The sequence below is a fragment of the Narcine bancroftii genome, chromosome 3 (genome assembly GCF_036971445.1).
Source record: "Narcine bancroftii isolate sNarBan1 chromosome 3, sNarBan1.hap1, whole genome shotgun sequence".
Lineage (NCBI taxonomy): Eukaryota > Metazoa > Chordata > Chondrichthyes > Torpediniformes > Narcinidae > Narcine > Narcine bancroftii.
Window position 1 is genome coordinate 217290265 of NC_091471.1, and position 27665 is coordinate 217317929.

A 27665-nucleotide genomic window follows, 5' to 3' on the forward strand; every position below is an offset into this window, starting at 1 on the left:
ATTTGGGACTGAACCCTTCTTCAAGGTATGAGCAAAAAGCAGTTTGATTAAAAGGTTGGGGAGAAAGGAAGAAAAGGCAGGAGGCAGAGCACAGACCAACATCCTAAAGGTTTGGATATAGATAGGGGGATAGGAGAAGAAAGGTGAGTATTGATCAGGGGAGTGGGTGACTCTGTGAATGGAGAGCTGGAGTTAAGGAGAAGGGGAAGAGAGAAATGAGAAATAGGGATAGATGGGAGAGGGGCACTAATGGGAACCAGAGAAGTCGATGTTAATGCCATCCGGTTGTAGTGTGCCCAGACAGAATACAAGGTATTGTTCTTGCAATTTGTAGGTGGTGTCAGTTTACAAAGGTGGAAAAAACTAGGACAGTTTAAGAAAGATTTTGAAAGAAAAATAGTGAGGAATTCTTCATGGAATGGAATTCCAGAGTTTGAGGCCAAGCAATTGAAAGTGTAACTAATAATGGGCCATGAAAGAGATACATACAGTGAAGGAATGATCAGGTGAAAAGTCATATGGGACTGAAGGAGTTTGAAAGATAAGGTCTTGAAGCGATGTAAATAGATGATCAGAATTTTAAACTTGAAACTCAGATCAAATATCTTAGAACGTGAGGTATAAGGAGGATTTTCACTAAGTATGCGCTCTAGTTTATGAAAGAAGATTGATGAGATTGGCAATGAAGTCAACAGAACATTCAAATCTGGGAGCATGAGGAGCTACTAAACTACAGAAGGAAAAGGAGCAGGTTATTTTGTAGAACTTAAAATAGGCAATCATTGTAGTACTCCAGCACTACATTATCGAGTTTCCCCCTCTCAGATCAATGCAAAACTGGAGGTCTGTTTTACCAGGAATATTTAAGGTTAAGAAAGTTATCCCCAATCTCCAAGCCAACAACGCCTATTCTGTAATCCATAAAACCATTTATTTGGTTATTTTTACATTCTAGTGTGATCTTGCTGTGTGCAATTTGGCTGCCACATCTCTTCATTTCAATTCAATTCATAGGTATGTTATTGGCTGAGGTAATTCATCATTATAGAAGATGAAAGGAACAAGGTTTTCATTTTTTTTTAATCAATGGAAGGAACTTTCAACCAGAAAGTTACAAATAATTTCTTAGAAATCTTATCCAGGGGCTTCAAGATCAATGGAATTTTGGATTTAATTTCATGCTTGCTTGTCCCTTTTGTTTGCGTGAAGGAAACTAGATTACAGCTTTTCATGCTTTTAACCCCTGCAAACACCTGGAGTTATGAAATGTAAACCAGATCGCCAGCCCATGTTTTCTCACTAAGAATGATTTCTTTATGCAATGAGTGAATTTTACTACTGATTCTGCAGTTTCCTCCATTACCAGATTCATATAGCCTTTTATTAAGACAATTAGTGTGCCATATTCTGTAAAAGTTGGATTAGAGTACCAAAAAAATCCCTTTTTTTAATGCTTAAATTGCACACAAGACAGGTTTTGTGCAGACTTTGATGTGTTTCCACCCATTTCCAGCAGAAGTCGTGCAAATATGTAAATTAGACCAGGTACTTTCTCACTGCAATTAATCCAAGCATGCATGTTTTCCCTCTCATTATCCACACACATGGTTTCGTTACTAACATGCACAGCGTGTGTTTCTGATTTATCAAAACATCCTATGATTTCCAATATTCGCTCACAATAAGCCACATTGAGTCATACTTGAATTAAAGAGCCCTTTCCCTTTTGCAGGGACATTTTTATAAGCATTGAATATTTCATATTGATTTAGTAAAGATTTCAGTGAAGACCACTAGATACTGTGATCTGAGGTCCTGGCCTGATCACTAAATCACTGATTTAAAATTTCCTTCTGGCAAATAAAAGAAAGATTGAAAGGTCCAAGGGGGACAACGTAAATAACCATGTGGGAAGTCAAAAAATAAATAATTAGAACTTAAAAAAATGTTGTAATGAAAAATTAGAGAGGCAGAACTTGATGGGTTACAAAGGCTTCCATTGCGGAGAAGCACGTGTTTGAGATATTAAAGTAGATACAGTAAAAGCCCAGTATCCAGCACGCCAATTTTAAATTTCTGTATTTTTTTTTACCTATTTAGTCTCCGCAAATTTGTTTTGCCAGTTGCTTGAGGCTGCCAGTTGCTTGAATTCTGGGTAGCAGGAAAGGGCTTTGGCAAATACTAGAGCGCATCGGATGTCCCCCAAAATTCCTCAACATGATTATCCAACTGCACGAAAACCAACAAGGTCGGGTCAGATACAGCAATGAGCTCTCTGAACCCTTCTCCATTAACAATGGCGTGAAGCAAGGCTGTGTTCTCGCACCAACCCTCTTTTCAATCTTCTTCAGCATGATGCTGAACCAAGCCATGAAAGACCCCAACAATGAAGACGCTGTTTACATCCGGTACCGCACGGATGGCAGTCTCTTCAATCTGAGGCGCCTGCAAGCTCACACCAAGACACAAGAGAAACTTGTCCGTGAACTACTCTTTGCAGACGATGCCGCTTTAGTTGCCCATTCAGAGCCAGCTCTTCAGCGCTTGACGTCCTGCTTTGCGGAAACTGCCAAAGTGTTTGGCCTGGAAGTCAGCCTGAAGAAAACTGAGGTCCTCCATCAGCCAGCTCCCCACCATGACTACCAGCCCCCCCACATCTCCATCGGGCACACAAAACTCAAAACGGTCAACCAGTTTACCTATCTCGGCTGCACCATTTCATCAGATGCAAGGATCGACAATGAGATAGACAACAGACTCGCCAAGGCAAATAGCGCCTTTGGAAGACTACACAAAAGAGTCTGGAAAAACAACCAACTGAAAAACCTCACAAAGATAAGCGTATACAGAGCCGTTGTCATACCCACACTCCTGTTCGGCTCCGAATCATGGGTCCTCTACCGGCATCACCTACGGCTCCTAGAACGCTTCCACCAGCGTTGTCTCCGCTCCATCCTCAACATCCATTGGAGCGCTTTCATCCCTAACGTCGAAGTACTCGAGATGGCAGAGGTCGACAGCATCGAGTCCACGCTGCTGAAGATCCAACTGCGCTGGGTGGGTCACGTCTCCAGAATGGAGGACCATCGCCTTCCCAAGATCGTGTTATATGGCGAGCTCTCCACTGGCCACCGTGACAGAGGTGCACCAAAGAAAAGGTACAAGGACTGCCTAAAGAAATCTCTTGGTGCCTGCCACATTGACCACCGCCAGTGGGCTGATATCGCTCAAACCGTGCATCTTGGCGCCTCACAGTTTGGCGGGCAGCAACCTCCTTTGAAGAAGACCGCAGAGCCCACCTCACTGACAAAAGGCAAAGGAGGAAAAACCCAACACCCAACCCCAACCAACCATTTTTCCCCTGCAGCCGCTGCAACCGTGTCTGCCTGTCCCGCATCGGACTTGTCAGCCACAAACGAGCCTGCAGCTGACGTGGACTTTTACCCCCTCCATAAATCTTCGTCCGCGAAGCCAAGCCAAAGAATATTAATTGGTGGTGGAAATGAGAATGCAGGAAAAGTGAGAACTAATACAGAATAATTATGCAGAATAAATGTGAATTAGAAGTGAAGTAATTAATTCAAATTCTACACAGAACCCAAGATAAACAAGAGCCAGAGCCTGGTGGCATTTGGATGAGAACAGAGGTACACAAAGGAGCCCACCATTTCGGAAGAAGGCAAAGTTCAAGAATGAAATGTGGAAGCAAAGATAATTTTCTCTCGCTCTTGAAATGTTCAATGTTTTGAAATGCCTGGTTTTAAAAACTAAATTAAGTTCCTTTAAGGCCCATAATGGGAAACAATTTGCACAGAAACAAATACAATTGCAGAATGTGCAATAGATGTGCATGCAATGTAAATAGATTTTCTAAGGTTAGAGTAATTGTTACTACCATGCTACCGCAGTGCCAGGGGCTTGAATTCTACACTGTCTGTAAGGAGTTTGTACATTCTCCCCGTGCTTGCATGGGTTTCCTCCAGGTGTACTAGTTTCCTCCCATCCTCCAAAAACGTACGAGGTTTGTAGGTTAATGGGCAACACAGGCCTCTGGGCCAGATGGACTAGTTACTGTGCTGTATCTCTTTAAAAAAATATCGTGGATCTTGCTACCACATTGACAAACTCAGATGGAGAGCTTTGATATATTTAAGGGAATCTAGGTGAGAGAAATGCAATAGGTTTCCTAGAAGACAAGTTAAAGAAGGGTGGAAGAAGAATAAGAGGGGATCTTATAGAAACATATAAAATTATGAAGCACATAGATTAGAAATAGGGGACAGAGTCTCAAGACCCAGGGTAGTAGATGGAGATGAGAAGGAACTGCTTTGCCAGAGGGTGGGGAATCTGTGGAAATTGCTGCCCACTGAAGCAGTGGCGGCAACTTCACAAAATATATTTAAGACAAGGTTGGATAACTACTTACGTAGTAGGGAAATTGGGAGACAAGGGGAAAAGGTAGGTAAGGGGAAATGAGCCTAACATCAGATCAGCCATGACCTCATTGAATGGTGGAGCAGGCTGGACTGGCTGGATGGCCTCCTCCTGTTCCTATTTCTTATGTTCTTGAAACATTGACAATGATTAGTTTGGATGAATAGATAATTTCTTGCCAGGATTTTCCTGAGGGTAACAATATACTAGTGATTATGTCTATCACTCTAACAAATATATCCTGAAGAATTTCGCCTGTAGTTTTATGTCTTATAAGAGCTGTTAACACTCTAACAAATAGTAGAATGCCAGATAGCAAACTCATGTTGACATGTTTAATTAAGTTAAATGATAAGCAGTTGGTAGTGATTATATCAAAGCCAACATATTCGATTTACCTTGGTAACTTGTCCAGCAAGGTCTTAAGCTCTTCACATATTAGTTTGACACAGCCGATTTTGATACTGCTGTACGACACGTCTATCATGAAGATGAAGGCTGGTGGATTAGGAGGCTTGCTGTTCTGTGAATAAAAACAGCAATGTAAAGAAAAAGAACAATTTTAGTTCAATAAGCCAGCCTTCAAATGATGATTGCCCTAAAGTTCCACAAGATTTTAAATGTAAATGTTTTCCATTCTTCAATAAAGTCAAAGCACTGAGTAAATGGAGAGAGGACCTAGAGGTGGCATTAAAAGTCAATCATTGAAATAGATAGATTTATTATTGAAGACAGAGGTAGAAGATATGTATAGAACCAAATCCTCGTACCTCCCAATCTAGTGTGTATCCAAATGGTCATTTTTGATTTATTAAACCCTCCAATATTTTTGAACCTGATTCAATGTGCCCTCATCTTTGCTGTCTCAGATCTGCCAAAGCTCAATGTCTCAGGCTCCAACATGTATCCATCTATCACCGCTCTTCCCTTTCACCTGCTTCGCCCATCTTATTTGGGTGTCTGTCTGATTTTCAGCACTAAACATCAACTGGTCTTTACTTTCCACAGATGCTGCGTGATTTGTGATTCTTCCTCCACCTCTGTGTCTTGCATTGGTTCCCAAGCATCTACAGTGTCCTTATTTACCACTCTGGCAATTCATCAGATGAAAAAAAATTCTAAATCCATAGAATAATGCAGCATATTTATAGCAAGCTCTTCCAGGTATTCCATTCTAAGCTCAGAGGGTGGCTCTATTTTGGATGAGGGGCTTGGTGGTGGCTGGGTAAATATTTAGCCCAACACTGATTGAGGTGTTGGATGATTGGAATATAGGAAAATGTTGGATTGTCAATGGGGGCAGTACAAAAATGAGGTAAATAATTCACTCAACTGGCAGATCTCCTTGTCCCATGTTGCAATGCTTATCCTTGGGTAGTGCTCGGTTTCACAGGAAAGTCCAACATTGGGTACTCCCAGGACAACATGCTCCATGTCCCTGCAAAACTGAGCACTTTCCAGGGAATGGATATCATCTTAAGACATAAAGCTCCATTAGGTGTGTAAAAGTGACTTGTGCCATTCACGTGATGAGAATAACATTGAAAAGAACACAATTTCCTTTCACTCTGTTAAAATAATTGATCTTCAATTGTATAACATAGATAAAGAAACCATTATTCAAGGTTTCTCCATCATCATTTTTACTTTAACCGTGGTATCTGCAGACTTCTGTGTTTCACTTCAATAGAATTTCATGTGTCATATATTTTATCAACTGTTCTTTTTATCTATGGCCTTCATAGATTTGTGTGCCAACACCCCAGGGATCTCCCTTTAAAATTGTACTATTTAGCTTATGTTGTCTTGCACAAACAAATTAGTATGGACACTTTTGTGATTAAGTTTATCTTCCAGCTATCTGTCTATTTCACCAAGCTGTGTATGTTCTTTTTAGGTCAATTTAGGATACAGATGGAGGCAATTTAATCTATTGTATCATATTGGTTGAAAAAGATCTACCCAACCTTCTGGTCATCTTTTGGTTATGGCGGTTCTTGTATCAAGGGTTTCCATCCCCATCTTCCTAGAAGTATGATTGGTGAGAGTATGAAGACCATTACTCTACATCAATTACTTTACATCTATGCTATCTGGTTTTGGGATCTTCTCTTTAGGGAAATAGGCACTTCTAATGTACTCTCTGTGGACACGTCATAGTTTTAAATACTTTAGTTGTCTCTCCTCACCTTCGCTATTCCAATAAGAACAATTTAGCTTATTTTACTTCATTACAATAATATGACTTGATTTGCCTTGGATAACATGGTTTCTCAGTATAATAAACAATTCAATTCAAATTTAATTTATCCTTGTAAAGCCCTCCCTCACCCTCTAATCAGTGGAAAAATGCTGATCACATCTTTCCACTGGTTAAATGAGGTGATCTGTATAGAGCAATTACAGTGTGATCTGACTTATGTTGTGCACAATTCCAGCTAAACTTCTCCATTCCTTTATTCTTTACCTTGGCAAATAAATAAAAGCATCCCGTGTATTTTTTCTCTCTTTTTAACTGCCTTATTGATCTGTCCTGTTCCGTTAAAGATTTATGAATTTGTTCACAATCTCTCCCAGATCTCTTTTTCCTACACAGCGGTCAGTATTCTCCCATTTACTCTGGACTTGCTGTAATTTAGAAGAATGAGGGGGATCTTACAGAAATATATAAAATTATGAAAGGCATAGATAAGATAGTTGTTCCCATTGGTGGAGGAGACTTGAAATAAGGGGCATAGTCTCAAGATCCAGGGTTGTACTCTTGCTTCTAATTCTTATGTTCTCCTTTGCTTCATCACAACTTTTATAGGTGTTTATGCAATTGAATTTTATGTCCAATTGTAATGGAATATTTGGGAGATAAATTGGTAACATTAGAGTAGGTCACATACATACAAACACATTTTAAAACAGATCTTATTTGAAATATTGAAGAATTCATATTCAGCAATTTTATAGAAACTACAGAGAATGCTGTGCACATTTCACAAGTAGGTGCTAATTGAAATGACATCATTAAAGCAACAAGCAGGAGATGCTCTGGCTGTTAAAAGCTCTTTGCAAGGTTTTTGACAGAGTGCACAGAAAGGTCACTCCTGGGTTTTTGTTTACCTAAAGACAACAGCTCGACCAAGAAGACTAAGAGAGAGAGAGAGACAGACAGACAGACAGACAGACAGACAGACAGACAGGAAGCTTGTTGGAACTGAAACAGAAAACTCCAGAGTGGCAGATGGCTGGAAGTGCTATCTGTCTGATGTTTCTCTTGGAATAAGTAGAACAGAAAGGAACTCTGTGCTAGCCTGAAAGAGAGAGGTTATCATCTGGAGAACCCTGATGGGGCAAGTTTCATCAGCAAGACAGTGAGGTGACTAATGGTGGTACCTCACTCGTGGAAATCCTGGAACAACAAATCTCTCTCTGCAAACCAACAAATAACCTTCCTGAGTGGTAAACATTTACCTTTTGTGCACCAAAGCCTGGAAAACTTTATATATGTTAAATTCTGTGCACAGTATAAAAATTGCTTGCAACCAGAGAATTTGGAAGAATGTGGTGAGATTAAACTGTGAACCAAAGAACTTTTCTTACATTTACACACACATTGCATACATGTGCACTTAGAATTAGAAGGGGGTTAAGCTGGGTTAGTTAAGTTAATGGAGATAAGTTAAAGTTTGATTCTGTTTTCATGTTTAAACATCATTAAAAATAACTTTTGTTTAAGTAACTACTTGTCTTGGTAAATGTCTATTGTTGCTGAGTTATGGGGTCCTTTGGGCTTGTAACACAATATTATCACAGAGTGAAAAGCACGTAATAATAATCATATTGGGTGGCACGGTTGGCGTAGCGGTTAGCGCAATACCTTTACAGCGCCAGCAATTGGGACCAGGGTTCGAATCCCACATTGTCTGGAAGAAATTTGAACATTCTCCCCATATCTGCGTGTGTTTTCCCTGAGGGCCCCAGTTTCCTCCCATCATTTGAAACGTACCAGTGGTCTAAGCTAATTGGATGTAAATTGGGTGGCACAGACTCATGGGTTAAAATGGCCTGTTACCAGGACAACATCCTGTTATGAGTCTCCCATATTGGTGAATGGGTACCTCAGAGTTTGACAGTCTTGATGGATTAACTGATTTTCCCCTGCCTGTAAATTTTATAGGGCTGTATGATAAAAGTAACAGCAGTGTTGAAAGGGGTTGGTGTGAGGGAGAGGAGTAGAAGTGGGCAGGGCAAGCATAAAGCATTTTTCAATGAACTCTAATCTTCTTCAGCTGAAGTAAAGAGTAGCAGCAGCTTCCCGTTAACCTTGCTGGGATTTACCGGTGCTTCTTTGTGGCATTTGCAGATATTCTGCATGAGCTCTGATGCAAATATCAGGCACAGAATTAATTTTCCACTGATCCATGGCAATTATACAAAATATTCTTAATCAGGCAGAATTACATAACTGTGCTCAAATTGATAATTTATTGGATTTGCAGCATTTTAAAGTCACATCTGAGTTCTGTGTTTTGTTCAAAACTATTGCAATTTACTCATTTGAGCAGCTGGACGTACTGCTCAAAACAGCTGAGTTCTCTCTGCATGAAGAAGTCAGAGAGCGTAGCTGAGTGTTGCAAAGGGAGGGGGCAAATGATGGTCCACAATTTTCTAATTCTTTTACTCTGATACTTGCTAATAAACAAAGAATATCAGTTCTGTTTTAGCAGGACCAAAGTCTGCTTCTATAAAATTATCCGGCATTGAAATGTTTAATTTAATGGGAAATTAAGAACACTTGTATTTTTATAAGATTGAAATAATACAATTACAATAGGGGATAAAAAGCAACACAAATCTGTCATCATTTGTGGGTAAAGTGCTCCCTTACATCATTCTCCAATACATCTTTGGTGTTTCATCGGTCTGTAACACAGAAGGAGATGGCAGATATTTTTTCTATGCTTCACTGTAATGAGTTCCATCTGTATTCACTTGACTTCATATCACTTTGCACACATACCCCAAGCTAAGATGTCTCTACTAATTTCAAAAGGCACCCTTTGAAGTAGAAAAGAGTTAGACATGTCTGGGACTCGTTAGCAATAAAAAGACCTTTTTTTTTGAACTGACAGCTATAGAAAAGTTAACTCAAATGAAAGGTTATATATTTCTGTAAATTGCAATGATAGAGGGAAGGGGGCAGTTTCAAGATGATTTGCCCATCATTTCTGTTTTATGAAATGAACTCAGGAGTTCTGGAAAGGGTGGGGTTGGGGGGGTGGTGGGGAGAAGGGGAAACCGAGCCAAAGATATTAAGGTTTTGTAGTCCGAATTAACTGATGCAAAAGAGACAGCAAGCCAAAAAAATCCATAATTAGCAGCTGGGGAATGTGCATATGGTGCTTATTCTCTCAAAATATGAGTCTTAATATTAAAGCCAGAAATTTCTGGCTATACAACATAAGATCCTCTAAGCAACTAATTATTGTGCAGAGTACTGAAAACAAGTAATTCAGGTAAATAATGGACATTAAGGTGCAAAGAGTCGGCCTATATGCAAGCTTTTTCATTATATTATTTATTTGTTCATTAATTGTTAGATAACACATTGATAGTTATTTTCATTATATTCATATTCTGTGCCAGATAAATGCTCGGGACATGAGTGCGATATGAGATGTTGGAGGATAACAGTGTCAGACAGCATCTGTGAAGGTGAAGGGATGATCAATGGTTCAAGATGAGGCCATGCATCAGGACCAATTGTAAAGGCCAGCATTAGAAAGGAGATGGGGGAGGAGTGAGGCAGGAACTAGCAAGCAATTGGTGGATCCAGGTTAAGAGTTAATGGGGAGGTAAATGGAGATAAGCAAGGTGGGTGGGAGGGCAGGGTGGAAATGGTGGCAGAGACTGATATGGAAATAAATGGTAAGGGGTACAGATTATGGTATGTGATAGGTGATCAGTAGAAAATAAGAGAGAGATGGTTGATAATGGGAACAGTGGGGGCAAAATCGGGACCCAGTGGGTTGAATGTGCAGGTGATAGGCAGGTGGGGAAGGCCTTCTTGAGCTCTGAGTTGCAAGCTGCTTTAACTTCTCTCCTCGTTCCCTCCACTGACCTCTGTCCTCACCGCTTTCTATGGCAAGGGTGAAGCCAAATGCCAACTAGAGGAATAGCAATTCATATTCCACCTGGCTAGCCTGCAATCCAGCGTGACAACTCATCTGTTCTTTTCTCTTTCATTTACCCAGGTCCTCTTACACACACCCTTCTTTTCAAACCACTCCCTCCTCCCCCCCCAGATCCTCTTACCTAGTTTTGTTTCCTATCCCCCACAAATTCAACTCACCCTGTCCCCTCCTTTACTGTTCCAATCTGTCTGCCATCCTTCCCTTACCTGGATTCACATCACCTGACCTTTTTTTTAAATTAAGTTCCATACAAATATTTACAGCAGTTCATCTCCCATCCTCTGTTGCTATCTCTAAGCTGCCCTTCCCTTCCTGGCTGCAAGCTCTCATCCACATATCCTCACCAGGATTCACCTATTGCTTGCCAGCACCTGCTCATCTCCTTGGCATCTCTTTATACTAGTTATCTCTCCTTAACATTCTCAGTACTGATGTAGATCCTCAACCCAATATGCTGACCATCCTTCTGCTTCCACAAATGCTGCCTGGCATGCTAAGTTCATCCAGTAACTCCAAATTTTGTTTTGCTCAAGATTCCAACATCTGCAGTCTCCTGCCATCGGCAATAACGATGAGCTGGTTTACCGTGAGGAGGTTGGGAGGTTGAGGAGTCACGTGATGTAGTGGCCGGTCGGGGAACTCCAGCCCTCTCCGGAAAATTTAAAAAAAAGACAGTGAAAAAACAAAGGCACAAACACAAAAATCAAAATAAAGTGAAAGTAAAGATATGGAGAAAATGGCAGCGAAAAAAGAAAAACCAAAAGCAACGGGAAGAAGAGAAGAAGAAAGGACGTCGGAAGAAGAAGGTGAAGGCCTTACCTGTACGAGGAGGCCTGCCGTGGACAGAGAAGCCCGCTCCCTAAGGTCAGTTGAAGCCCCAAACTCGGGACTACAAAAATGGCACACGGAGCCAAACAAAAGTGCGCAACCGCGCATGCACGACTCCTCGCCAGACAAAAATAACACTGACGGGAGGGGGGACCAGCTGAGGAGTCGATCTCCACAGCTGAAATTGACAACCACAACAAAGCAGCAAGAGGAAAACATAGAAAACAACGAGAACAAGAAAGAAGAGAGTAAAAAGAAATCAAAGAAACAACAGATGACCAACCCAGAGGAAGAAGACCAGCGGCAAGACACTTCTAGTAAAAATAAGAAGACCAAAAATACTCAACAAGATAAAACAAACAACCCAACAAGAAAACCAGAAGAGACAGAGGTAAAGGACACAGATCCTGGAGTGGACTCAGAAGAAGAGGAAGAACACAGAGAAATGGAAGATGAAGGGAAGGACAAGTACATGGATATATATATTTTTTTAAAAGAATATATGGAATCAGTAAAAGAATGGCAATCACAAGAATTCAGTGAAATAAAAAGAAGAGTAAAAAGTACAGAAGAAAAAATGAATAGATTAGAGATAATCATGTCAGATATAGGAAAAAGAGGAGACAAGGTGGAAGAACGAGAAACAGCCATAGAAATGGAAGTAGATGACTTAAAAAAGAAATTAGAAGAATCTGATAAAAAAGTTAAAGAGACACAAGAGCTGTTAGCTCAGAAGATAGATATAATGGAAAATTATAATAGAAGAAACAATATAAAGATAGTGGGCCTTAAGGAAGATGAAGAAGGCAAGAATATGAGAGAATTTATAAAAGAATGGATTCCCAGGGTCCGAGGAAGACCAGAATTACAGGAAGAAATGGAAATAGAAAGGGCACACAGAACATTAGCCCCTAAACCACATCCACAACAAAAACCAAGATCCATTCTAGTAAAATTCCTAAGATATACAACAAGAGAAAATATATTGGAGAAAGCAATGAGGAAAATAAGAGAAGACAAAAAGCCACTGGAATCCAAAGGTCAAAAAATTTTTTTCTATCCAGATATAAGTTTTGAACTCCTGAAGAAGAGGAAGGAGTTTAATATGGCAAAAACGATCCTATGGAAAAAAGGATATAAATTTATGCTAAAGTATCCAGCAGTGCTTAAAATAGTTATTCCAGGGCAACAAAACAGACTATTCTTGGATCCGGAGGAAGCAAGAAAATTTGCAGAACAACTACAAAACAGACAGAGAGATGAAGATATGTAACGAGAACAAAAATAACCACAAACTATATGTATGTGTGCATGTAGGTGTATATATAAATATATATATATATGTGTGTGTGTATATATCTATATATAAAAATAGAGTATAGGTAAGAACTAAGAAAGGGAAGAAAGGAAGTATGGGGGGAATTAAGAGAGTGACCTTTGTTATATAGGAAGATTAAAATCTTTTCTGTGGGGGGCTGGGTGGGGAAGAATTACGGTCACTGCAAAATCAGTTGACGCTTGCGAGTGAATTTGCAAATCCAAATGGAGAGGGGAGATGTGGTTGCCCGACAAGGGACAAAGGGCAACTCAGGAAGGGGAGGGGATAGTGGGGGTTAAAGGAATTTTAGATAGGAGAATAATGGAAATATTTTATGTTTTAGAAATGTTGTCTTATAATGTGTTCAAAGAAAGAAAGCAGAAATGGATAAGAAGGAAAGGTGATGATGAGGAAAACGAAAGGAAAGATAAACAAAGTATTAAAATATCTATGTTGAACTATATGACTCTAAATATTAATGGAATACATAACCAAATCAAAAGGAAGAAACTGCTAAATTTACTGAAAAAAGAAAAAATTGATATAGCATTCGTACAAGAAACACACTTAACTGAAGTGGAACACAAGAAATTAAAGAGAGATTGGATAGGACATGTAACAGCAGCGTCATATAATTCAAAAGCTAGAGGAGTAGCTATATTAATCAGTAAAAATGCACCAATCAAAATAGAAGAAGAAATAATAGATCCATCAGGGAGATATGTAATGATAAAATGTCAGATATATTCGGAGTTTTGGAATTTACTCAATGTATATTCACCTAACGAAGAAAATCAAAAATTTATGCAAGATATCTTTTTGAAGATAGCAGACATGCAAGGGAACATACTAATAGGAGGGGATTTCAACCTTAATTTGGATTCAAACATGGATAAAACTGGGAAAAAAATTAACAGAAAGAACAAAGTAACCAAATTTATAATTAAATCGATGCAAGAAATGCAACTTTTGGATATATGGAGGAAACAACACCCAAAGGAAAAGGAATATTCATATTATTCGGGTAGACATAAAACATACTCAAGAATAGACCTATTCCTGTTATCAGCTCGCATGCGAGAGAGAGTTAGGAAAACGGAATATAAAGCTAGACTATTATCGGACCACTCACCCCTGTAATTGACAATAGAGTTAGAGGACATCCCACCAAGAATGTATAGATGGAGATTAAACTCCATGCTACTTAAAAGGCAGGATTTTAGAGAATTCATTGAACGACAAATTAAAATGTACTTTGAAATAAATACGGAATCAGTGAAAGATAAGTTTATACTATGGGACGCTATGAAAGCGTTCATCAGAGGGAAAATAATAAGTTATGCAACTAAGATGAAGAAGGACTACAATCAGGAAACAGAGCAGTTGGAAAGGGAAATAGCAAATATAGAAAAAGAATTAGCAATGAAGGAAGACACAACTAAAAGAAGAGAATTGGCAGATAAAAAAATAAAATATGAAACACTACAAACATATAAGGTGGAGAAGAACATAATGAAGACAAAACAGAAATATTATGAACTAGGAGAAAAAACGCACAAAATTCTAGCGTGGCAGCTTAAGACAGAACAAACTAAGAGAATGGTATTGGCATTAAGGAAAAAAGACAAGCAAATCACATATAATCCAACAGAGATTAATGAAAACTTCAGAGAAATCTATGAACAATTATATCAAACTGAAAACGAAGGGAAAGAAGACAAAATAGATGAATTTTTAACTAAAATTGAACTTCCAAAATTACAAACAGAGGAACAAAATAAATTAACAAAACCATTTGAAATAGAAGAAATACAGGAGATAATAAAAAAAACTACCGAATAATAAAACAGCAGGAGAGGATGGATTCCCAATAGAATTCTATAAAACATTTAAAGATTTATTAATTCCTCCCCTTCTGGAAGTATTCAACCAGATTGATAAAACACAAAGCTTACCAGATTCATGCAAAACAGCAATAATTACAGTAATACCAAAGACAGGGAAAGATCCACTCGCACCAGCGTCATATAGACCAATATCTTTACTTAACACAGATTATAAGATAATAGCTAAACTAATAGCAAACAGATTAGCCGACTATGTACCAAAAATAGTAAATCTAGACCAAACTGGATTTATTAAAAAAAGACGAACAACAGACAATATCTGTAAATTTATTAACTTAATTCATGCAGTAGAAGGAAATAAAGCTCCAACAGTAGCGGTTGCTTTAGACGCAGAGAAGGCCTTTGACAGAGTAGAATGGAATTATTTATTCAAAGTACTACAAAAATTCAGCTTACCAGAGAAATATATTAATTGGATTAAAGCATTATATAAGGGGACACTGGCAAAAGTGACAGTAAATGGATATATATCAAAACAATTTAACTTAAGCAGATCAACAAGGCAGGGATGCCCACTATCTCCCTTATTGTTCGCGTTAGCCATAGAACCACTAGCAGAACTGATAAGAACAGAAAATAAAATAAAACGGATAAAAATAAAAGAAAAGGAATATAAAATCAGTCTATTTGCAGATGACGTTATAGTATACTTAGCAGAACCAGAAATATCAATAAAAGAATTACATAGGAAATTGAAGGAATATGGAGAAGTGTCGGGGTACAAGATTAACGCAAATAAAAGTGAAGCAATGCCAATGAATAATGCAGATTTCTCAAAATTTAAGAAAGAATCACCATTCAGATGGCAAATGCAAGCAATGCGATACCTAGGTATACAAATAAATAAAAACCTCGGCTATCTATATAAACCCAATTATTATCCACTAATGAAAAAATTACAAGACAACTTAGAGCATTGGAAAGACTTACCACTAACACTGATAGGAAGGATAAATTGTATTAAAATGAACATTTTCCCAAGGATACAATACCTATTTCAGACATTACCAATACGCTTAACAGAGAAATTCTTCAAGGAGTTAAAGAAAATAATAAGGACATTTTTATGGAAAGGAGGGAAACCGAGGATAGCACTAGATAAATTAACAGAATGGTATAAACAAGGAGGCTTACAACTCCAAACTTTAAAAATTATTATAGAGCCGCACAATTAAGATACCTATCAGATTTTTATCAAACAAAGGAAAAGCCAGATTGGACTAGATTAGAACTAGATAAAATAGGGGAGAAGATACCTGAACATATATTATATAAATGGGATGAAAAATTGGTACAACGTAGAAATTCTCCAGTATTGCATCATCTGCTCAACATTTGGAAGAAGATTCACATAGAAAGGAATAAAACAAATTACCAACTACCAAAACTAATACTGACGCAAAATCAGCGAATCCCTTTTACAATAGATAACCTTTCCTTTAGAGAATGGGAGAAAAAAGGGATCAAAAGAATAGATAATTGTTTTTCGGGAAATAAATTATTATCCTTTGAACAAATGAAGGATAAATATAATATAACTCACGATACAGTGTTGGCATACTACCAACTGAAATCCTACTTGAAGGACAAATTGGGAGGCAGTCTGAGGTTACCAGAGGGAAGTAATTTTGAATATGTGATTACAGACACAATGATAATCAAAAAATTTGTAACAAACATGTATATTAAACTACAAGAAAAGGAGAATGAGGAAACAAATGGTAAAACTAAACAAAAATGGGAACAAGATCTAAACATAAAGATAAAGAATGAAACATGGGAGAAGTTATGTTCCAGAACTATGAGAAATACAATAAACACGAGGTTATGTATGATACAATATAACTGGATACACAGGCTATACATCACACCTCAAAAGTTAAATAAATGGGACCCAACAGTATCTGACAGATATTTTCGCTGTAAAAAGGAAATGGGAACAACAATTCATGCAATTTGGACATGTGAGAAAGTGAAAAAATTTTGGGAAGATCTAAACCAGATATTAAATAAAATCACAAAAAGCAATATACCAAAAAACCCAGAGATCTTCCTCCTAAGTAACATAAAAAACAAAGAATTTGGACTCGATTTGGATGGAGCACAAAAAAGATTTGTTATGATAGCCCTAGCTGTAGCAAAAAAATGTATTATGTCAACCTGGAAATTAGAAGATAACTTGAGAATACAACAATGGTATATAGAAATGAATAAATGTATTCCATTAGAAAAAAATAACCTATAATTTAAGAAATAACATTACAATACTTGAACAAATATGGGAGTCATACATGAAACACAATAGAGAAAACCTACCACCTAAAATGACAGGAGAAGAGAATGAAAAGAACTGACTCAGTGGAATTTCTTGTTTATTTTTATTGAGTGACAACATTGTTTGACGGGTTTAATGTATCTTATATTCTGAACTTTAAATAAATGGGAGGGGAGGTGAGGGAGGGAGGGAGGGGAGGAGGGAAGGGGGAGAAAACGACACTGTATATATTTAATAAGGAAAATGTATGTATCTTGATCAATATGGTTTATAGTGTGAAAAAAAAATTTAAAAAAAAGAGGTTGGGAGGTTCATAAAATGGCACCAGAAGAACAACCTGAGTCTCAACGTGGACAAGACAAAAGAGAAGATTGTGGATTTCAGGAGGACGAACGACTACTTCCCACTACATACCAATGGCACTGCCATAGAGAGATTGGGAGGCATAAAGTTGCTTGGTGTTCATAAAACAAAAGACCTATCCTGGAACCACAACACCTCCTCATTTGTCAGGAGAGGACAGCAGCGCCTACACTTCTTGAGGAGGTTGAGGAGGGCAAGGCTACCAGCCACCATCCTAACAAAGTTCTACAAGAGCACAATTGAGAGTGTCCTGTTTGGCTGTATCACTGTGTGGGACGGTAGCTGCAAAGCTTTGGATCGGAAGTCAATACAGAGGATCATCAAAATGGCCAAGAAGTTCACTGGGGTCTCCCTTTCCTCTATTGACAACATTCTCCGGGAACATTGCTTAAATAGGACTCAAAGAATTATCGAGGATCCCTACCATCCATCACACAGTATCTTTGACAAACTACCATCAGGAAGGAAGTGAACGAGCATCAAAATCAGGATTGTCAGGCTGGGAAATATCCTCTTCCCACAGGCTGTGAGATTGATGAACAGCATCCTGTAACTGAGTAAATCATTCCAAAATATTTACTTTAAATTACATCTTTATGTATTCAGCCATTCAGGAGCCTTGCTGTTTGGCATGGGTGATCATGTCTCTGACCCCCCGAACTGTAGTTATTACCTCCCCATTCTCCTTCAGTGAAGGCTTCATCTTTAAACCAAGACTGTAGTCGATGTTGAGTTCATGATTATACAAGGGAAAAATACTGAAGTGGTTTTCTGTTGCCTTCTTCAGTTGCAGTGTCCATACTGGACAGGTAACCCTGGCCCATTGATCAGCAGATTCATCTGCCCAGCGTTTTTAGTTTTTGACCATAAATTCCAATTTGAGGAATTTGTTTGTTAGAACCATCCACAAGCTGCAATTGATGGCTTTACATGACCCTGAGTTAAAGGTTAAACAGGTACTACAACTTGCCCAAGGGTGACCTGTAGGCTATCGGATACACTTCCTTTTGCTGAAGAATTGAGCAGCAGGACACCAGCACATATATACTTTATGTATATATGTGATCATTATGCATTGAGTGTGCACAGTGGTCAGGAGAAACACTTTTTTCCTCTGGTTGTGTAGGTACAGTCAGATAACAATAAATTTCAACTTGAAATCTTGCTTATTGAGCATACTCTGTTCAATTTGATCATGGCTCATCTGCATCTATGAAAGCTGCATGCAACAATGCTTTAATTTAAGTGACAGTTTCATATGGTTTATTTATTAAGCAAAACAAAAAGGGCTATCTAAATAACTGGTCTGGAAGGAGACGGACTCATGCTGCAGAATGCATACCAATATTGTAAGATTGATCACATATCACCTATACTTACTTTGCAGTAATGTAAAGTAGCCATGAATTCATAGGATCCGAGAGACAACTCTGGCTTGTCGTACTGATCCAACCTTCTGCCCATGTGATCCAAGTGTTGAAAATAGAACAGAGGGACTAAAGACAGAAAAAAATACATAAAGCAATATTAACAATGACTTTCTTCATTCCGCTTAAGAGTAAATATAAACACATCGGAGGCTGGGTTTCTTCTATTTGTTTCAAATTGAATTTTTCCCTGTGATTGGAAAAAATAATTTTTGTGTGAATTTCATGGCCAAAGAATGCCAGTGATAACAGGTAATTGGGACATAACATTCACAATGAGACCAATGATTTTATCACAAGGTCACTTCGCAGGTTCCGATTCCTGTGGAAACTTGGATTGTCAATGGAAGAGCAACCTAGAGTGAGTGGGATCCGCTGGCCACTACAACAAGAGCTTGAGGGAGGAGCTGTTGGATCTTTTGAAAATTCCAGAGCTTCAGAACTTACTGAAGTGAAACAAAAATGTCTGCAGATGCTACAACTGCAATAAAAGAAGTTCAGAACTTGCTGCTGGTTGCAAAGCAAAACATCAAAGATGCAAACAAGAGCTGAACTCAATAAATTTGGTTATTTGTGGGTTGGTACCAGGAAAATAACCGTGAATTATAATGAAACTCCAAGCAACTATTTTATAGTGGGGAGTGCGTATGCACATCGACCTGCATACGATTCATATCGCTAACTGGATGGTTGAGAGTTAATACACCTTTCCAATGTCATATACATCACAAAAGCAAACAGAAGCAAGCATGAACCTCGCCACAGGTCAATTTTGCCTTTTTGCTTTGCAGGTAACATCTTTCAGTGTTGATTACTGAAACAGCTATCATGGATAAAGCCTTTTGCTTTTGACAGTGATATCAATATACAATAGTTGCCACTTTGATTCGGAGAATGGGACAACCAAATTCTTGAGCCTGCAGTAAAACCAATGTACCTCCAGCACTGAGCTTGAGCTAAGCTCTTTGAGAAACTTGTGAAAGCAAAAATGCTGTAACTGTGTAATGTCAACTGCATTAAAAGAGCAGAATCTCTAACAGCTGGCTTTCTTTATGGGATTATGGCATACATTGTCTATTGTTCCTAATGAGATCGCGGCAATGCTAATCAACAATCATACAACATCCTTATGCTATCTCTGATGGGATCAACCTGCACTGCAATTCAAATCGATCTGTTATCTGTGTAGGTGCACATCGGGAGCAAGTAATAGGTTGGGGTGGAAGTGAGGAATTTTTGCTATAAATGTCTGTAAACAAATCTGACTTTCATTTACAAGTAAGCAATTTAAGTAAGCTCATGTTTATTGCCAGAAGTACCCAGATGCAGTAATAATCTTTGTTATGAGAGCAGTCTAGTTGGACATCTCATACAGACATACAGTACAGAGGTGCAGTTACAGACAGAGATTAGTGGGTACAGAACAAGACAACTCGTGAGCAGTTCATTCACGAGTCTGATAACAGTGGGAAGGAAATTGTCCTTGAACCTGGTGGTGCGTGATCTGACACTCGGGAATCTTCTTCCCAAAGAGAGGGTGGGTGAAGAGAGAGTAACCAGGATAGGATGAGTTCTGTAATATGCAGTAAAAGACCAAAGTCTGCAGGTGCTGTGAATGAGGTAAAAACACAATACTGGAGAAACTCAGCAGATCCAACAGCATACTTTATATAGCAATATATTTATACATTTGTTATATAAAGTATGCTGTTTGACTTGCTGAGTTTCTCTAACACTGTGTATTTATCTTCTAATATGCTGGCTGCTTTTGCAAGGCAGTGGGACATATTGTGGAATCGATGGAGAGACAGGGCAACGACGGAGCCACATTCACAACTCTGCAGTTTCTTGCGGTCTTGGTTAGAAGTAGTTCCCATTCCACACTATTAATCTGTCTACATCAGTTAAACCTAATGAAGTGCCTCAATAATCGGTTGTGGGAAAAATAACGTTTGATGGCATTATTTTGATAAACCATTTCAGACAGCTTCTGTTTTTTTTATTAAAAAAATGCTCTGCTGATTAGTAATCAGATGGAAGGGAAGCTCTTGCAGTTTGAGAATGTTATGGAATTGAATTTGATATTTACAGATTAGGAACTTTTTAAATTCCTTGGTATTAAAATTCCCTCAAGATTTAGAATTAAGGATGATAGAGAAGATTTATAATCTGAAAGAGAATCCTAAAAAACTGTTATCAGTTCTCTCGAAGTTATTATTGATGTCTAGCGGTAATTCCCTGGACAAGACTAAGAAACGATGGGAACAAGATCTTCAATATGAATTTTCAGATGCTTCATGGGATTCTGTTTTGAAATTGGTTCATTCATCTTGTTTATGCACCCACCATTCATTATTACAAGTTAAAGAAGTACATGGAGCTTACTTCTCCAAAGTTCAATTGGCTACATTTTATTCTCTTTCTTTTTTGTCAAAGTGTGATTAGATGCAAGACTGAAGAAGGTACATTATTTCATGTATTTTGGTCATGTTCCTCACTTTCCAGTTACTGGGAAAGTTTCTTCCTTCCGTACCTTGTCTTCAGTTCTTAATGTTAATTTGCTTCTAATGCTTTTCTTGCCCTATTTGGAGTAAGTCAGCTGATTTCAATTTGTCTGGGCCGTGATCCCATGGAGTTGCCTTTGCTCTTCTTTTTGCCAGAAGAGCTGTCGTCGTGAGATGGAAGGATGCAGTCCCTCCGACACACACTCAATGGTGATCTGATGTGATGGCTCTGGAAGAAATTAGATGCTCTACTAATGTAATGACCCTTAATTTTCTAAATTTATGGGGTTCTTGTGGTGTGCTGTTAGCCAGAATCACACACAGACAAGGTAAAGACTGTACAACAGGCTTTAATCCACAAAGACTTCCACAGAGCCAGGCTGGCTGTAGCTGCAGTAACTCTGAGTAAGACTTCGGGAGGCCGGTGCAGGCTTATATCCCGGAGGATGATTGACACCCGACCGGGTGGGGCTTGATCCATTCAGGTTGACTGATTGACAGCCAGCCAGGTGTTGTCCTGTCCCCTTACACTCCTGCAGGTACAGAGGTTACCCCCTGCAGTAGACCGGTGGTGTACCACCACAGTTCTTTCCTTGATTATTTTCAGATTTTATGATTATTGGATCCCATTTTACAGTTTGGTTGTCCTTTCTTTCATGCATTAATGGAACAGATATGTTTAATCATAACTTCACAAAGAAAGGGTTAGATTATTAGATAGTTTGTGTTTTGTATACATTTGTTTTGTCTGTCTCTTTCATAGGTTGCTAAAACCATTTGTTAATATATGTTTACTTTGTTGGATGGATATATATAACTCAATAAAATATAGGGAAGAGGAATTGAAGTTGGGTTCTGAATGGCCAAAAACTTGTGGTCTGCAAGGCTTCTGACAGTAAAGAAATATGTGCCCTAACATTCAAATAACATACACAAAAAAAGCTGAAAAGTAGGCAGAATGGTGAGCGCAATGCCTTACCAGCACCAGTGATCGGGACTGGGATTCGAATCACACGTTGTCGGTAAGGAGTATATACATTTCTCCCGTGCCTCCGTGGGTTTTCCCCAGGGGCTCTGGTTTCTTCCCACCTTTCAAAATGGGGTTTAGGATAATTGTGTGTAATTGGATGTCAAAGGTTCGTGGGCCAAAATGGCCTGTTACTGTGCTGTATGTCTAAATTTAAGAAGAAATTTAAAATATACTTTGATAAGTATTTTCAAAATAACAATTAGAATGACTTTCCTCTGAGAAACTGAAAAAAGATATCACGATAAATTTCTTTCTGTGAAGTGTTATTGGGGCTTTTTAAACAAGGAGTAATGTGAGAAGACAATGTCCTAATACTAATTAGTCTAGGGTTATGGAGTCCTACAGCATGGAAACAGCCCCTAGGCCAAGCTTGTCCATGCTGAACAATGTGCCCTCTTGTTATGGTTCCACTCACCCCCATTAAGCCCATACACCTCCAATCCCCTGCCATTCACACAGTTATCCACATGCTCCTTAAAAAATGTTAGCATACCTATTTCTCCCACTTTATCTGGCAGCTTGTACCAAATACTCACCACCTTCTGATATTCAAGATTCAATTTATTGTTATATATAAAAAAGTCAATATTACACGAAATTTGTTTTCATCTGCCGTAAGGCAGACAGATTTGCCATCAGCAGAAATTGCTGAAGCGCCTCTTATAGTCAGAGAACGAGAAGCAAGAGAGTTCACTCAGAGTCACTGAGTGTCCGTGGATTCACCCCCAGCACTTCCGCAGCCGCACAGAGTCCAGTCCAAGCAGTTAGCAGCCTGAGCTCTATATCCAAACTTCCAACGTTCGGGAAGTCTTCAGTGCCCTTGGCACTCTCTCGCATCCCAGTTCTAATACCTGGTATCCCTTCAGCCAGTTTCCAGCAGTCAGCAGCCTGGTGTGGATCCCTCAACCGCAGTCACCAATAGCCCCCAGCCTGCATGGGTTCCTTGCCTCCAGTTGCCAACAGCCCACCACCTGTGTGTTCTTCAATCTCACACCCCCTCATTGGTCCACTGCCGTGGCCATCGTCCCATAAGTTGTCACCCCTGCTTCTCCTACTCAAACAGGGGTTGGTCTCCCTGAACCAGTTCTCTGCTTCCCCAGAGTCTGTAACTCCATATGGATGCTGCCAATCATAGACACTGGCATCTTGGATGCAGACCCTGCGATTGCAGTATTTTTAAATAAAACCACCATTGGCTCCATTTACAGGTCGTTTAAAGCCTATATGGAGTTGACAGCAGACAGGCTGGGTATTTGGATCTTGCTGGAGCGCTGTGATTCTGCTCCCCACTCTCTGCGAGTCCGCAGTAGCGGCAACACTGCTGTTACAGCAACTCTGGCAGCACCACCATTTCCATTCTCTGTTTGGTCTCACTAACACCTTTTATTATTTCAACGTGACATTCCAACACTTGCATTCAATGCCTCAAAGGATGAAGGCAAATATCCTAAAACAGTGGTTCTCAACCTTTTTCTTTCCACTCACATACCACTTTAAGAATTCCTTATGCCATAGGTGGTCTGTGATTAGTAAGGGATTGCTTAAGGTGGCATGTGGGTGGAAAGAAAAAGGTTGAGAACCACTGTTTTAATTGTACCTCATTGACTCGTTATGTACACGGTTTCATAAAGCCAAAGGAAATGGGCCAAAGACAATTTTTTCTCAAGCAAAATATATCAGTAACAACTGGATCGAAAGCAGTGATTCTCAACCTTCCCTTCCCATTCGCATACCACCTTAAGAAATCCTTTACTAATCACAGAGCACCGATGGCACAGGGATTACTTAAAGTGGTATGTGAGTGGAAAGAAAAAGATTGAGAACCACTGTCTTAAATGCTCTTTTCACTACCCTGTCCATCTGTGTTCTTTAAAGAGTTATGTAACAGAACCCAAAGTCAATTTGCTTCATTACACTTTTTAGTGCAATGTTGTTAACATTACGAATCTTAACAAGCATTTCACCACAATCCATACAGGTAAACATCAACTGCTTTGGCCTAATCTACCCTTTCATCCAACTCTTCAAAAAATTCTATCAAGTTTGTAAGGCAATTTCCTGGCACAAATCCATGCTGGCGCTTTGATCTCACACTCTTAAATACCTCCCCCCCCACCCCTCAATTTGACAGTGATGCTTTACCCTGGAACCTTTGTGTCCAGTCAACTATTGCTACCTCCTGCCCAATCATGCCGAAATTGGCCTTGACCCAGTTTAGGATTCTAATTTAAGGATCAGTATTATTCTTTTCCATAAGTATCTTAAAACTAATAGACTTGAGATCACTGGTTCCAAAGTATTCTCTACTAGACTAGCTTCATTCCCCAGTACAAGGTCCAATATTTCCCCTTTATTTGCAAGCCTATCCACATATTATTGGAAAAAAATCTCCTGGGCCTACTTCATAAACCCCATCCAATCCCCTTACATGTTGGCATTCACAGTTAATGTTGGAGAAGTGGAAATCATCTACAAAAACAGCCTTGTTATTTTTACAGACATCAGTAATCTCTCTCTATATATTTGATCTTCTAGCTCCTAGTGATTGCTTGGCAGCCTATAGTTTTTACCCATCAAGGTAACTACTTTTTAGTTCCTGATTTTAACCCATCTTGCCTCACACTATAGTTCTCGGGAAATACCATCATTGACTAACAGTGCCTCAAGGAAGTAGCTTTCATCACCAAGAGCCCTCACCACGCAGGTCATACCCTTTCCACACTGTTATAATCAGGAAGGAGGTACAGGAGCCCGAAGATGAACACTCAACATTACAAAAACACCTTTGTCCCCTCCATTATCAGATTTCTAAATGGTGAATGAACCACAGACACTACCTCACATTTTCTCTTTTTCCACTAATTACTTTTATATTAAATCTTGAATTTACAGAATACTAATTTACGGTAATTTTTCACCTTGTAATGCTCAATCCTGCTGCTGCAAAACAACAAATTTCACGACACCTGGATCATGATAAAAAACCTGATTCTGATTCTTGTCACACCTGTGACCACAGGACCCCATAACACAGAGCTGCCAGGCCTGGGCCTCCTTCAGTCACATCTTAATTATGGCTACACCATCCTATTGGCTCGTCTGCTTTCCCCATCGGGCTTCTTGAATAAAGCTTAAACACAAAGAAGTTTCTCCGTCTTGCCTCAACACTTGTCCTCCACCAACCTGTTCTGCTTCATCACCCTTCTCTTTCCTCATTATCCCCATCCTTTTCACTCTCTCTCTCTCTCCAACTTTTCCAGTCTAATTTAAAGCCTCTTGGGTGAAACTGGCAGATCTCCCTGCCAGAATATTGGTCCCATTTTGGGTCAGGAGTAACCAGGCCCTTTTGTACAGGTTACCTCTGCCCTAGAAGAGATCCCAATTGTTTATGAATCTGAAACCCTCCATCCTGCACCAACTGGATGTGTTCATGCATGCTCCCTTCATATTCCTACCCTCATGCACTTGGCACCAACAGTAATCCAGAGATTACCCCTGGGAAATCCTACCTTTTAACCTTTGTCCAATCCCTCTCTATTCCTTTTACAGAACCTCATCTCATTGCTGCCTACATTATTGGTACCAATGCGTACTAAAACGTCGGGCTGCTCACCCTCCCTTTTAAGAATACTTGATCTGAGACATTCCTGACCCAGGATGTCAGGAGGCCACCTACCATCCTGGAGTCTCGATCTTGTTCACAGAATCTCTCATCAGTCCCTCTGGCAAACCCTGCCCACTATTTCTTTCCTTCACTATCCCCCTTCCTTCCTCAGGCTCAGGGCAAGACAGTGCCAGAGACATGGCTACTGCAATTCCTCCTAGTAGGCTATCCACACCCCCCCACCCCCAATAGTATCTAAATGAGTATACTTATTACTGAGGGGGATAGCCTCACTATCAGGTTAAACCCTCTACACTGGTTACCCAGCTACTTCTTGACTGTGGCTGGTGAGACCATCTCGCTAAAGCTTTTATCTACAAAGTCGTCAGCAATGAATCGCTGTATGATTGGTCCATTTGCTTTATCTGGTCAGTCAGGAGTTGATGCTGTTCACATTTCCCAGGAGTAGTCATCGGGGATAGAGGAAGTTTCTTTGACTTCCTGCATTCTGTAGTAGGGGTACTGGACAACCCTGCCATCTCAACTGCACTAACTGCTGAAAAGAAAACCGAAAGCAATATTTACTGTATCCCTGTAGCCTCTTCTCATTGAAGCATTTTGAGCCAAAGCCTCAATGTCCCACTCTTACCACTTTCACAATGGCCATTCTGCTTAATCTTGTTATTGACTGATGTTAGTTAGTTAGTTCGATAAACAATGAGATTTGCCTTTTTTAACTGCTCCCTGAACTCTTAGCGACCCTTGGGAACGGAAACTCACTACCAATGCGACACAGATGGTGGAATGCGCACACACACACACACACACACACACACACCACACACACACACACACACACACGATCAAAGGGCTGGATGAGGTGGCCAACTAATTCTATTGCTGGATGTCTAGTAACAGTACCCCACAGATAAATTTCCAGATTGTTTCTCCATGTTGAAAGATGTTTGGGGCTTGAGGGATTTAAAAAAAATAATTAATGCATAATTCTAGGGGCTAAAAAAGCCTTCAGCAAAACAAGTCAGAACTGTGGATAAAATGGAGAATAGTTTGAGGTATGAGATGGAGAGAGGAGTGCAGCTGGCAGAGAAATAATGTAGTTGGCTGAAAATAATAGAGAATTGTAATGAGAAAAAAATTGCAGAAAAGTGAGGTAGTTAAATGCCACGTGAAAAAAAAAAGAATCTGTTGGGAAATCGGGATAGTTGCTACCAGATGGTGGAAGAATGGTTGAAATAATAAAACAAAAAAAAAATTAGAAATCTTTTGGACGCATTTTCCAGTTGAACTGCATGGCTCAAATATAGAATGTTGTACTTGTCTATTTCACATGGGGTAATAAAGATAACATTCTAATACTGAACAGTTATTCTTGCCAGTTCAATTGACAATAGGATTATCCTTAAATAAAAGAATTGCCACACCAGAAGCTAAAAATAAAAGTCACTCCTCTCCACATCCCTTTCAACCCTTTACCTGATATTTTTTGATGCCTCCTTGCACCAAGATTGATCGTACAAAAGCAATCAATCCCAATGTACTTGATAATTTGTATTCATTGAATATGGGGAATACATTTTTGAAAACCCCACGGTTTGTGGGTAAATAGGCATCTACCGTGATCGTTATAAGCTTTCCCCGTGATCAACCTTTACAATTGGCAACAGTTGTTCAGGTTGCAAGTTGGATGTTTGCTCTCCTTCAGTGTTCAGCAAAGAAAGATCATTGAGGCTACATATGCCTGGACATATCAATGTTGAAATGGGATCACA

The 27665-nt window shown here is 39.3% G+C and overlaps 1 protein-coding gene across 3 annotated transcripts in view; it reads right to left on the reverse strand.

Annotated features, from left to right (window-relative positions):
* sec24d (SEC24 homolog D, COPII coat complex component) overlaps positions 1-27665 on the reverse strand; it is a 291170-nt gene that overhangs the window by 87097 nt on the left and 176408 nt on the right. For all 3 annotated transcript variants that reach the window (XM_069926602.1, XM_069926600.1, XM_069926601.1), the window contains exons 10-11: positions 18691-18806; positions 4833-4957 (exon numbers count right to left, since the gene is read on the reverse strand). In XM_069926602.1, coding sequence (XP_069782703.1) covers positions 4833-4957; positions 18691-18806 — 241 coding nt within the window. The remainder of the gene's footprint in view (positions 1-4832; positions 4958-18690; positions 18807-27665) is intronic.